The sequence below is a fragment of the Pezoporus occidentalis genome, unplaced genomic scaffold (assembly GCF_034315485.1).
Source record: "Pezoporus occidentalis ecotype Australia unplaced genomic scaffold, CSIRO_AGI_Poc_V1 ctg44, whole genome shotgun sequence".
Taxonomy (NCBI): Eukaryota; Metazoa; Chordata; class Aves; order Psittaciformes; family Psittacidae; genus Pezoporus; species Pezoporus occidentalis.
Genome location: NW_026915769.1, coordinates 3601617 through 3614512, shown reverse-complemented (window position 1 = coordinate 3614512; position 12896 = coordinate 3601617). Strand labels below are relative to the sequence as shown.

General features: G+C 38.1%; 1 protein-coding gene across 3 annotated transcripts in view; it reads right to left on the bottom strand.

Annotated features, from left to right (window-relative positions):
• FBLN1 (fibulin 1) overlaps positions 1-12896 on the bottom strand; it is an 81399-nt gene that overhangs the window by 52081 nt on the left and 16422 nt on the right. For all 3 annotated transcript variants that reach the window (XM_062634927.1, XM_062634928.1, XM_062634926.1), the window contains one exon: positions 5287-5422. In XM_062634927.1, coding sequence (XP_062490911.1) covers positions 5287-5422 — 136 coding nt within the window. The remainder of the gene's footprint in view (positions 1-5286; positions 5423-12896) is intronic.

Genomic DNA, 12896 nt, shown 5'->3' with positions numbered 1-12896 from the left:
CATTATTTAAAAGCATTGCAGTCCTGACATGGCTTCCAACGATGAAACATGGTCTGCCTCTTTCAGACCTGCTGAACTACTGCCCGCAATACGCCACAGAAGTGAACACAGGGCAAGTTAATCCTATGGAGGCTTCCTTTTAGTTCAGCTTGAGGGGACATTGCTGACTAATTCAGTTTTCTTCCTTGCTGTTAGAAATCAGCAAAGATGTTTAGTTCTCTGAAACTGGTCTGCTACTGCTACTGTCAGATAAAAGCAGATTTAAGCTTTTATTCTTAGTTATTCTTCCAGACTTTTTTATTGCTTGAGAAAAATAGCCTGCACCATGAAACACAACAGATGAATATCGAGTAAATGAACATTGAACTAAATGTCTGTAATTTGGTGCTTTAAGCACTACAACTATCAAAAAGAAGGCAACTATGACATTGCGTTCATTACTCTCAGATGTAAACCCCTGCCTATATTCTACAAGGTGTTATGTATGTTTCTCCCTCTGTACTGCAGTGAAAGGCTCTTCTAACAACTCAAGCAGAGTAAAATTAAAATAATAAAACAATTTTTCTATGTTTCTTCAATCTTACTTTACAGCATTTTGAAGTACCTAAGCATGCCATTTTGTACTTTGTGTTTCAATACATAGACAAATTCTCTCCCCACTGCAGACTGCTGTACAGCAGGAACTCTCTCCTCCTGGCCAATGCTGTGCTGTCGTTTTCATGCTCACTCTAATATGAAGATACATGTTTTCCCTTATTAACTACTGTTTAGTGGGACAGTTCCTCACTACCCATTTCTATTACTTGGTTCCCCAGCTACTTGCATGTAGTGGTGGATGCTCTGGTTTCTTCACTAATATGACTGGGATATTTCCACCTTTTCTGGCTTTTCCGGATGACTTTGGAAATAAATACTTGATGATCTCTTCCAAGAATTGCAACATTTCTGAATATGTATTCTGTCTAACATGTCTAACATTTTCCTGAGGCATCCTTCTCAAAGTTTTTAACATGTCTATAATTTTGTCAAGATTTCCAATTTTCTCAACCATAAATTAGAAGACAGAAATGAAAACTGTGCTACAGATTCACTGTTTGACTTAAGCTTGTGTATTTTTGATAACAAAACTAATTTAAGTTACTGAATAGAGCTCATGCCTTGCCAGGTTTTGACATCATATACTTCTGCATATCCTCACTGTCTTCTACTGTTAGGCATATGAAGTGGCTCAGTCTAGTCCTTTGTTTTGTTGCATAATGCTCAAATTGGGATTTACAGTGTTTCTTTAGGCTTTTTAAAGAGTAATCATTAATCTTGGAATTCTTGAAAGTGCTGAATAAACTTATATTCATCATTTTGTCCAGGTTGAGTCACCACTTGAAAGACCTCTGTCTCCAGCTAACGTGAATCTTCAATTACAGAGCTTGCTAAGTCTTGCACCATCTGTAAGAAACTGCATTCTCACTTACCATAATTGAAGGCATTGAACCATTTGTTCCAACCTACATTTATTCTAAGTGTGCATGATGCATCTTGATTTAACACCTTGAAAATGATAATAATTTATGTTGCTATACCACAGCCAAAACAATCCAAAGATGGAAAGTGTCAAATGTTTTCTTAACTGATGTTCATGGTAATTAGCTTTTAATGTTGATCCTAGAAGATTCTGCACTGGCAGTCCTAAGGGTTAATATTTCCTGTTCAACTAAAGAAAACAGGAGAATAAGCTGTTGAATGGCTTTGTGCTCAGAGCACACCCAGAACTCTGCATATTTCACCTCTAAACTTAGAAAGTCACCTTTTCTTTCAGTTCTCCCACTGTGGAATGGTAGTAATGTAGCAGTGATAAGGCTAGTTTAACTTGTTAACATGTTCATGGAGAGCTCTGGTATTATTATAACTATCACTATTCTGATAAGAATAATCTCAACATTACTTTTTTTCATACAAATTTTTCCAGGGTCGTTAGCCTTTTCTGAAAGCCTTTGATCCTTTAGTCCGGACTGCAGTTCTAGACTCCATATCAGTTCAGCTCTTGACGTGTTTGCAGCCATTTTCCAAAGGTTGCCAGCAACCTGGAGGCATGTTTCAATGACCGTTCACCCATTTGCTAGAACCATCACTGCCTTCATGGATAGTACAACCAAATGATGGAGTTGCTACTACACACTTTCACTGCCCATAAACTTGCCTTTGCTTCTTAAGTGATCCCAATAATAAACATCTTCCCTTTGCCTCTCCCCTGCTATTAGCAAAAGTCCATGCAGTTTCAGAGCCATGCCTTGATATTCATTTCTGGATAGAAACCTGTGTCCTACTTGAAGTCCTATGATCCCTTGCCTCCTCTTACACCTTGCCTTCTCACAGAAAGGAATAAAGATGAAAAGGAATAAGGGAATAGTTATATGTGAGAAGCTTAAAGATTTAATTTTGGTGTAATTTGGTGAAATTTCTATCATCAATAAGCTCTTTTAATTAGTTAAAATGTGTAGTAGTGCTTTATTATTTATATTACCAGAGTTTAAGAGACATATTATTTAAATTACTAGATCTGGGTGAACCATGTATTAACATTGCTTTTGTCTATTTGTCCACAAGAGGTCTCTCACTTGCTGAAATCCAGACTAACCAGTAGATGCTATGAAAAACAGACTGAAAAAAAATTCAAGTCAGCCAGTGGAAATTTTCAGGACTTTTGAAGATCTGAACAAAAATTAAAAATAAGTTCAACAGTCCAAAGCAATAAAACTTTTATGCTCACCCAATATACACAAACACAGTATTCTTGCCAAAACTGGGGAGATAAGGCCATATGTTGATCTTTGGGAAAAGAAAACCTTTTATAAATCCATTTCTACATTGCCTGTACCAGAAACAAATCTGAAATTGATTACTGTTTTTGATCAAGATTTAAAGATTAATTTTTGCAATTTTTTTTTCAAGAAGTTACACTTCCAAAAAATCGGAGGAGTAAAATTCTGCCCATCATTACCTATGCCTACCGCCTCTGCGTGTAAAAGCCGAGGCAAGTGTTTTCAAAATATGGTCCTTTTATCTTCTTTCCAATCACAAGGTTTAGATTCAAAAGAAAGATTTGCTGCCTCATTTGCTGCAAACTGCTGGGATTAATCCTACTGACTGAATTACTAAATCACTCTTTCTGCTTCTTTGAAGGAGACAAAGAAGATACAAAAGATTTCCTGTGCTACCTAAGCTAAACAGAAACCGAGCAACTCAGGCAAAATGAGATTCAAACCCATGTCAGATGGACTTGATATTAAAACTTGTTTGTTACAGCATGGTACAACTGCAAGATACATCATCTTGCAAGGTCATCAGGTTCAAACTGTATTTAATGAAAGAAATAATGAATTGGTCACTCATATTAGCTCATAAATCATCTATGTCCATCATGGATCAGACTATCTACAAAGACATATCTACAGCTAACTCAGTAGAGTTATTAAGTGTAAGATATTCCTATTGCGGGGGAAGGGGGAGGTAGAATGGGGCTGACGATGATTAAATAACACTGACTGTGTTTATACAAGTAAATTAAACAGGGACAGAATATGGGCTTTGTCCTTCAATCATCTGTAATGTTTAAATATTAGGAAGCTCTAATGGCAACTAACATCCTCTCAGACAATGCTGAAGCATATTTTGGGGTTAGCACAGGCCAGCGAGTGTTCCCAACAGCCCTTATGCACTATGTTTTGCAGGAGAAAGATGTCAGTTACGTGACATGAGCTGTGCTGAGCAGTTTATTCTCAGGGCCAGAGACCAAGGCCAAGTTCAGTTTGTTTAATAATACAGCTGTCACCATGAAAACCTGACATCTTTAAAGAAGTCTGGCCATTTTGAAAAACACCATTAACTCTTCCTCACGCTGACAAGCCAACAAAGGAAACATCAGTCAGTTGATGGGAAAGTAGGTTTCCTTGAACAGTTCTATTCTGGTTTAGAGTTGTCCCATGGCATGTGTTTAAAATAGTGCTGCTGTTCTAAACCTGTCTCTTTTTGCAAGCACTTGAATCTGCAGAGTAGTAGCCATCACGGTGTTTGTTCATCTGTTCATAGCCCTTGAAAGTACTGACACATAGGGTTAAATATTTTTTCATGCCACATGCACATTGGGATGGACACACTTCCTAATAGCAAAGGCTGCACAGGGGCAGGGCATACCCTGGACACGGCTCCTCTGGGGGACACACTCCACCGTGGACAGAATCAGGCTGCAAATGTAGACAAGTTTGTGACAACCCAGCAATGGCAGCCTCATCAGCATGTGTTACCTTTCTTACACTCACAGCGAGAACATGGATCACTTCACGGCCCTGGCACCAGCAACATCCTACTGCCAAGAACATGGTCAAGATGTCATTTTGAAGAGACATGAAACTTGTGAGTCAGACATTATCTGCCATCTTCTATATAGTTGATTTTTTTTTAACCGAATGACCAAAAACACTCAGCATTTTTGAGCTGTGGGGAAAAATTAAAATCATTCTTATCTATTTTCATCACCACTGAAAGAAATCTGTAACAGGACCAGAGCTGTTAATGACTGGGTCATGGTCAAGGTCAAGATCTTGCTGATGGAACTTTCTTCCAAAAGCACTCTGCAGAGTGCTATGAATAGGCTTCCTTTCAAAAACTGAGAGGCAAAGACAGTAGTAAACACAGAAGGGAGGGCACAGATTAACTAAGGATGCCAACAGTAGGAATTTCTATTCTAATATCAAATACTATTATCACAAGCTTACATGTCTCCATTCAATTGTAAATCAAAGTGGTGTTAACTAAGGACACATACAGAAGCTAGAATAATAAGTACACTAAGAGGATTAACTTCAGTCCTACCCCTTTGGACCACCAATACTGAAAATCACTGAGTTTGACCTTAATCCATGAAGCTGTAATGAAAGCTGAAGTCTGAAACGTGGCCAAGTTTCTCACCCATCCTACAGCGTTTACGTCTTATTTTTATGCAAAATTAGTTTCATAGCTAATTACCCATTCAAGACTTTCCACCCTTTTGCATTCTACCCTCTGCTTGTGCTAAAAATGTAATGAAACAGTCTGCTTCATTCAACAAGGAACTGTTTATCTCAAAGAAGCACAAAGTGGACAGCCTTAACAGAGACACGAAGTTTAGGAGGGAAAAAACCTGTTTATGTGCATCAAACTGAGTATCATGACCTTCAGGGTCAACCCTTAATAGCAATCTAGACAGTCAATACCGTTTCTTAAGGATGAACAGGAGTATCTCTTATGTCTCACCTTGAAGTAGTCAGCTTCACAGGTGGAATTTTCACCAATATGTGAGTCACACTCTTCACGTACATTGGCAAACTCAATCCCATCTGAACAGTACTGCTTCTCCAGGTGGCTGCGGCAGCACTGTATCTGAGTCGTGCTGACGAAAGGATGGGAGCAATAGGAGAAAAATGTCATACATAGGTCAAGAATAGATAATGCAAGTTTTGATAATTAGCATTTATCTTATGGAAAGAGGTTCACATTTTAGTTACCATGCCACATATTCTTAGGAGTAGGTAGAAAGTCTAGGTGATATGTTTAATACTGTTTAACAGCCTGTCTACCTTGCAGTCTGCCCTAACACTTTTTTAGGCAAACAGGTAACTTCAACCACATTTGTCACAGGGCTCAAGGTCTTCAGGGCTTGCATTCTTGCATGTTTTGTAATAACTGATGGCTGAAGACAAGATGGCATGCAAATCAGTGCTCTGATGGAAGTGAGAAGTGAGAGTCTGCAATCCTGCAGCCAGGCTACCTTCACACCTGCTGCCCCTTGCTCAAATGAACAGACACAGCATGTTGAAAGAAGCTCAGTGTTGCTCTGTGGGACAAACGGAGATACAAGGAAGTGAAGATACCAAGGAAAAACATAGCGAGAAGAGTGTATTGCAAGCAAGAATTGAAGAAAGACTGGGGGGAGAACAGTATTACAGGGCAAGAAGATGTGCAGGGGAGAAAGGATAAAAAACTGCAGAAACTCAGCTCTTTGGTACTTCAACTGCTCATAAAATCATTCTATTTTATCTCAGTTTCAGTGAATAAATTGAAAACTCCTTCCTGTAGCAAAATAATCTGTGTGAGGAGGCTTTAAACTCCTCCACTCTTGTTGCTACTGCCACTTGAATGCAAAGCCACTGAAGGAGATATCTTCATTTTCTCCACACTGTTTTTAGCGTAACTTGGCTTTGTTGGGTAGCACCGTGGGTGGAGATTGCAGTTTAAAGGTCTTCCACTGCTACCTCCTGTAACAGATACTGGGAAATGGAGAAGAAAGCTAAAAAGAACAGTAGCAAATCAGATTACATGTACAAGGGTATAAACATATCCATGTGTTTTGTGATAACCCAGTTTCACTAAGAATGATGGAACCCGAGTTTGCCAGGGGGAAAGGGAACTATCCCAAAGGGAATCCAAACTGATAAATTCTGTTTACAGTACAATCAGTCATGTCCTGATATGTTAGAGATCTATAAGAAGTGCACACAGAAAAACCCTATAAATGCACTTCTATACCCATCAGCATGGGAAATCTTACACATCTTCCAGACCAACAACACTGAACACATTCTGTTTGCCGTTATGAGTATTCACCTTTCCCCCCCCATCTCTAGCTATGTGAACTGATGAGTAAAATCTTTTAAAGGGTTGCTTAGAAATACATAAAAACATGTATGGATATTCAGCACACTATTACCCTTTGCTCTTAAAGATCCTTCATTTACACCATTAGATATTTTGGAAGTGTAAGGAAGAGGGGTGGCTTCTACTGTCACCTGAGATAAGTGGATTCCCATGCATCACCTCTGGAGTAGCCTCCCTGCTCTCGACGACCGTAAGATGAGCTTTCAGCTCCCAAATGGTGCGAGGGACTCCCTCAGCTCTAAGGCCAGGTCATCCAGTCCAGCCCACTAAAAGCAGGGGCTACATGGATATTGGGCTGACATTCTGCATCTCTGTGCATATTGGCTTTTAAGCTACAATCCTAAGGCACGGTTGTTAAGCTACAATCCTGAAGATCCCCAATTCTTATTTATTGGATTTTGCAATGGTCTGATTGTGCAGTTCTCCCCTGGACAAAAACAGCTACGAGATTTCAATGCATAGGAACAAAAATCAGGATAAATTCATGAACAAATTATTCAAAAATAGACTCTAAAGTCAGAGCAAGAAGTTAAGCCCAGGCCAGAAACTTTATTTGGCAGAATATTTGAAGGTTTTGATATTTGATTTAGTTCCAGTTTGGAAGAATATGTAGTTTTTTTGTTGCTGAAATTCCCTCTGAAGAAGTATTTCCATTCCCTGCCCAGCTCTGGGGTGGTCTGACTGTTAGGACTTTGGGAGCCTGTAAAACCTGAACTTCAAGCGCCAGAGTGTGGGAGTTGAGACTTTCCAGCTTCTTTAGCCCTCCAAGTCCTGTTGAGGAGCTAGATTTGTTAGCCACAGACAAATAAACAGACAAACAACAGCAGTCTTTCAGTAGATCTGTTTGATTTCCAGTGTGGCCTTTTTTTTTTCCCCAAAATACAAATAATCTCTTTGAAATCTCTGAGAAATTTGGCAATTTCAACCAAAACAAAAAAGTTTCTTAAAATGTTTCCCACAGCTGTATTCATAAGTCATGTGGCCCACCCCAACTGTAATAAGGAATTAAACATCAATTGAATACTAGATTAAAATACCATTTGTTCATTCTCAGAACAACAACAATAAAATCACACTTCATTGCCCAAATCCTACAGTGAAGTTGCACTGGTAGCAAATATTGCTTGAGACTGTAAAGGCTTGTATGTCTGTAACAGAGGTAGAAATACTTGTAAGATGACAAAGAAAAATGCTAAAAAAGTCTGCACAGTACTGGTCTTCTGGCTGCAACTTAGCCTGCCCATATGACTATCTTTTTCCCTTTGCTGATGGATGTTAAAGCATACTATCACAAGCTCTTCAGACTGATACTTTTGAAATGATGAGTATCCATCCCTCTCTATGCTAGGTTATGTGTGTCTCCCTGGCTCAGACCCTAACATAATATATACCCACTTTCTACTTCACAGCAGAAGGACCAAAAGGAGGTTGTACTGAGGTGGGGGTCAGTCTCCTCTCCCAAGTAACAAGTGATAGGACAAGAGAAAATGGCCTCAAGCTGCTCCAGGAGAGGTTTAGATTGGATATTAGGCACAATTTCTTCACAGAGAGGGTGCTCAGGCACTGGAACAGGCTGTCCAGGGCAGTGGTGGAATCACCATCCCTGGAAGTGTTCATAAACTGCGTAGATGAGACCCTCGGTGATACGGTATAGCAGTGGTCTTGGCAGTGCTGGGGTAATGGTTGGATTTGATGATCTTCAAAGGTCTTTTCTAACCCAGTTGATTCTATGATTAGCCAGTAAAGGCTACTGATTTTTCTCCTTGTGTAAAAGCTTTCAACATTTCCTGTGTAGCATTCCTATTAACTTCACGTCTACAAACAGCATATAATATTGGTCTCTAAAAAAAAAGAGAAAGTAAAGGGGTACTCTCCTGTGGTTTTGGTTGTAATTTTTTTAGTCACTCCTAATAATTAAAAGGCTGCTTCTACCTTATCTGCCATATTCTGATTTTCAGTTAAAACAGTACAGCAGGACCTTATTGACATGAATGCTTATTTGCAATATGGCTGAAATGTTAAAACACTAAATATGAAATATCTAGGAGCATGAGGCCTCATAACTGACATTCATGCAGAGTATTACAGGTAAAATCATGCATCTTTGAAATAAGTTTTATTCACGGCTCACTAGTGAACAGAAATCACTTGGACATTTAAAAAATATCCTTATTCTTTGTTGCAGATGCTGATCCAAATGTTATTTCATTACTAGGTAATTTGATAATAAATCAAGATAAAAAATATTTATATTTTTACTTTTAATTTCTGTTTAACTGATGTTGCTGATTTTCATGGAATAATTTTCGAGCTGAAAATCTACCTACCTATTTATCTTCACAACCTCTTCATATCAATTATTCTCCTTCCCAGAGGATGCAGTCCTAAACCAGCACAGATTTCACAATCACCTGGTTTTCCTTTCATTTCTTTCCATAAAAGCATTAAAATTTATTTTTCTCTGAAACAATGTCTCTCTTGTCCATTTCATTTCACTACCCTCTCCCTCTCTGCTTTTACTTATTAGCCTGTCTTCAAACTATGTCAGTGCTATTCATGTGCACAGTGGAAGGCCTTGGACAAAAAATATTCAAATTAAAAAGAGACTGATTCCACGCCAGAATTATTTTGCAAAGACAAGCTGGGTTTTCCACTCTTAGTCCTTTCAGTTTGCAGTTTTACATGCAATAGAAATGGGTTTAAGAAAATTAAGAGCAAGATCTGGTATTATGTGTGACACAGTATGACAAATGAAAATAATGAGTGCCTCAACAATGAAGATACATACATTTGATCATGTTTTATAAATAAGCAAAGGATTCAAGTAAAAATAATTGATTCAACAAATCTCAAAATTAATCAGCTGCAGTTTGTAAAAAACTTTATAGATTATATAATTAAAGTTTTCTTGAAGGTAAAGGGTAAAATTATATTTATCTTATATATTATGTAGAGAAACAACACTGACCATGTGACAGAGAAGGATGAAGTTTGGCATTACTCACAAAGTGAAGTAAGCAAATTATCCTAAATGAGTGGCAATAAAACCCTCACCACATCATAGCAGACTGTTCTATCCCTCTCACTGTGAAGCCAAAAAATCTTTGTGACTGTGAGGCACAAGTAGCAGACTACAGAGAAGAGATAATAATTAATAAAGACAACTTCTCCAAAAGTAACTTTAAACAGCTTTTTCATACATAGAACTGTCACAACTTTGACGTCCAAAATCTCAAGCTCTTCCAGACTTACAATGGCATAAATCAATAAACATCTATCAGCAGTCAGCGTCTGGTGCCTATCACTCCAAACACTCTTGTCTCATTACTTCCTTGTGTTCCCGTCTGAGTCTGTATCCAAGTGCTGCCACTTGTCTGTACTTAGGAAAACAGATGACCTTTTTGTTCTGTTCTTGCACTGTACCCAGCAGAATGTTCTGCAGCTTCTCCTTTTATGCATTCTTGCAACACTAATAACAAATAATGTAACTCCAAAGACTTTACTCAGTGCTGAAGGCATGCAATTCTCATATGGAGATAGACGGTTTCTGGCCCAGGAATTAAGTTCGCTTGCTAAAAGCTCTGGGCAGGTGAAACTCTTCATTTTTAAAGGATGAAGATTTATTGGGCAGGTTGAGTTCCAATAAACAAAAAAAAAACAAAAACAAACCAGAGCTGTGCTCTTTCCGTTTGAGTTTAACCACATCACAGGAAAACGGATGAATGGGCAAAAAGCTGCTGTTATAACAGCCAATGATATTATTCATTAAAACTCTACACTTATATTTACTGAGTCATGAAGACACAGAAAAATATCATTGTTGTCCAGAGTGATAATATGGTGGGGTATACTCATTTGTGGCACAAGCAACCACAGTAAGAGACTGCAGACATGACTGGTTTCAACTTAAATGCAACTGAGTAATAGAAGCCATGTAGATCTTGTGAACTCATGTGAACTTCAGAAAAGACCTGGCTCACCTGTGCCCACAAGAAAGCGAGCATATCTGCAGTTTGACCTGTGCCATATTCAGCAAGTGCCATTCACATGGATGGCAAGGCCCTCAAGAGCCACAAGAGATTTAGGGGGAAGGATCCTAAAAAGATGTTGAAACCCAGATCTGTCAGCTTGTTTCCAGGATACATGGCAGGTGTGAGAATTTCAGCACTCGTGGAATCCCTTCTTAATTACTAGGAATGTGCTTTAAATTGTTTGGAAAAGATCAAGGGGGTGCAATTCTAATTCACTAAGGCACCTGGTTCCTCATATGAACAAAAGAAAAGCAAAATAAACTAGCTTGCTTTGAGGGAAGGACTGAATCTGAGATGCTATTATGTTATTATTATTCTAAGCAGAGGATTCAAAACCAGCATGTAAATTCTTGTCATGTGTGCTGGGGAAAGTACTCACATCCAATCTGTTCTGTGTTGCATGGTCTTCGCAAAGTAACTGCACAAAATCATTTTTCCTTCATCAAAACTGCTCATTTCACAATGTATTTTACCCTTGCATTCAACTGCTAACCTTGCAAACCTAAGCTAAAATATGGAGGGCAAACAGCTCCATCTGGTATGAAGTAATATGGGTTTGTACACTCAAGAGGCCATGTTCTTTTAGAGCTCTTCAAGTCCGATGATCTATGCTGTTCAACACTGTGCTGCACTGGACAGTCAAAAGATCCCAGCTGGAGTTTAAACAACTGCATAAATGTCAGGTGTTTAAATAAACATTTATTTATGTTTATTTAAATGCAGGTGTTTAAATAGGAAGGAAGTTATTTGGAAAATCTGTAACCAATAAGGCATCCTGTGCCATATTCTCACCTGCAAGTGCAACAAACCTGGTTCTGCCCACACCTCTGTGCAGGAGGTATAAATGTACAAAATCAGTGCCACATGTTTGCAAAGGGAATTATGCTCCCTCACTGCTCATTCTGGCTCCAGTTGCACCACCAAGTAGAAGTACTATTTGTCCCTTACTTTTCTGTCTGAAAAGGTATCATAAAGGGATTTTTCTCTGTCTCTCCCAGATAGGCCAGTTTGTGATTGTAAGTGGAGTAAAATAATATTGCCATTAAAGAAAATAGTCAAAGGTGCCAAAGGTTCACATTTTTAGAGTGAAGCCAAGCTTCACTCAAACGTAAATGTTTCTTTATCATGCAGTCATGAATGAATGCAACTGAACTGCATTTATCCATATTTTTTTGTTTATCAGTAAGTGCTCGTGCCTCTCACAGAATCCATGACTCTACCCATTTCTGAATTACCATTACATCACTATGATTTTCTTAATTGCATATCAATTATGCACAAAAGCTAGATGAAGTGTTAGTAAGCTTTTGTCGGTTCCTATCAAGTCTTAAAGGCTCTCTAAAATGGCAGTCTTTAAAAGAATACATTACATTTACAGTAGAATCACAACTCACATTTATCAAATTAACATTAAATCATTGAGATTCTCACTCCCAGATTGTTCAGTAAACTTGGTTTCCTGTTTTTGCTGCTTCTGTTTTGTCTATAACTCTTCTGACTCTTCAAGGTATTTTCTAAATTGGGATTTAAGTCCTATCTGTCAATTCTTCTGCATAAGAGACTGCTTTCAATGCCAATATAAATGCAAAAGTCAGAGAACATGGACAGACTTGCCTGCAAGACACATTCTTTCCATAATAAAGATCAATCTAACACATCTACAGTTACTGAGGTTAAATCACTTTGCAATGCATTTGAAAAGATGGGAGCAATGTAACATGTCTTTAATACAAAGTCCTCTGTGAAACTGCCCCTCAAATTACCCATCACAAACTGTTAACTACACAAATTATATGCAACAAGTGCATTTAACAGCAAAAATAACACAAACTATCACTAACATAAAAAATAAGAATGTCCCAACCATATAAGAGATTCAGTATAAACAAAAAATTACTGTTCAAATAATTTTAACCTTTTAATTATTTCATGTGCTAGATTACATAATAATAATTAGGATCATATTAAAGGTCAGCAGGTTTAAGAAATCTATTTATAAACTAAAGGTTACTATTGTCTGTGGTCAAATACATTTGACAGAAGTCAGACAATCTACATAACCAGAAATCTCCTCGACTTAAGCTTTAAGTCGCCACACACAGCAATTCACCTAAGACCTGCAGAATAATTACCTTGTGGCATTACACCGAAGAAACAGTTTTAAAAGGCTGTCTTACA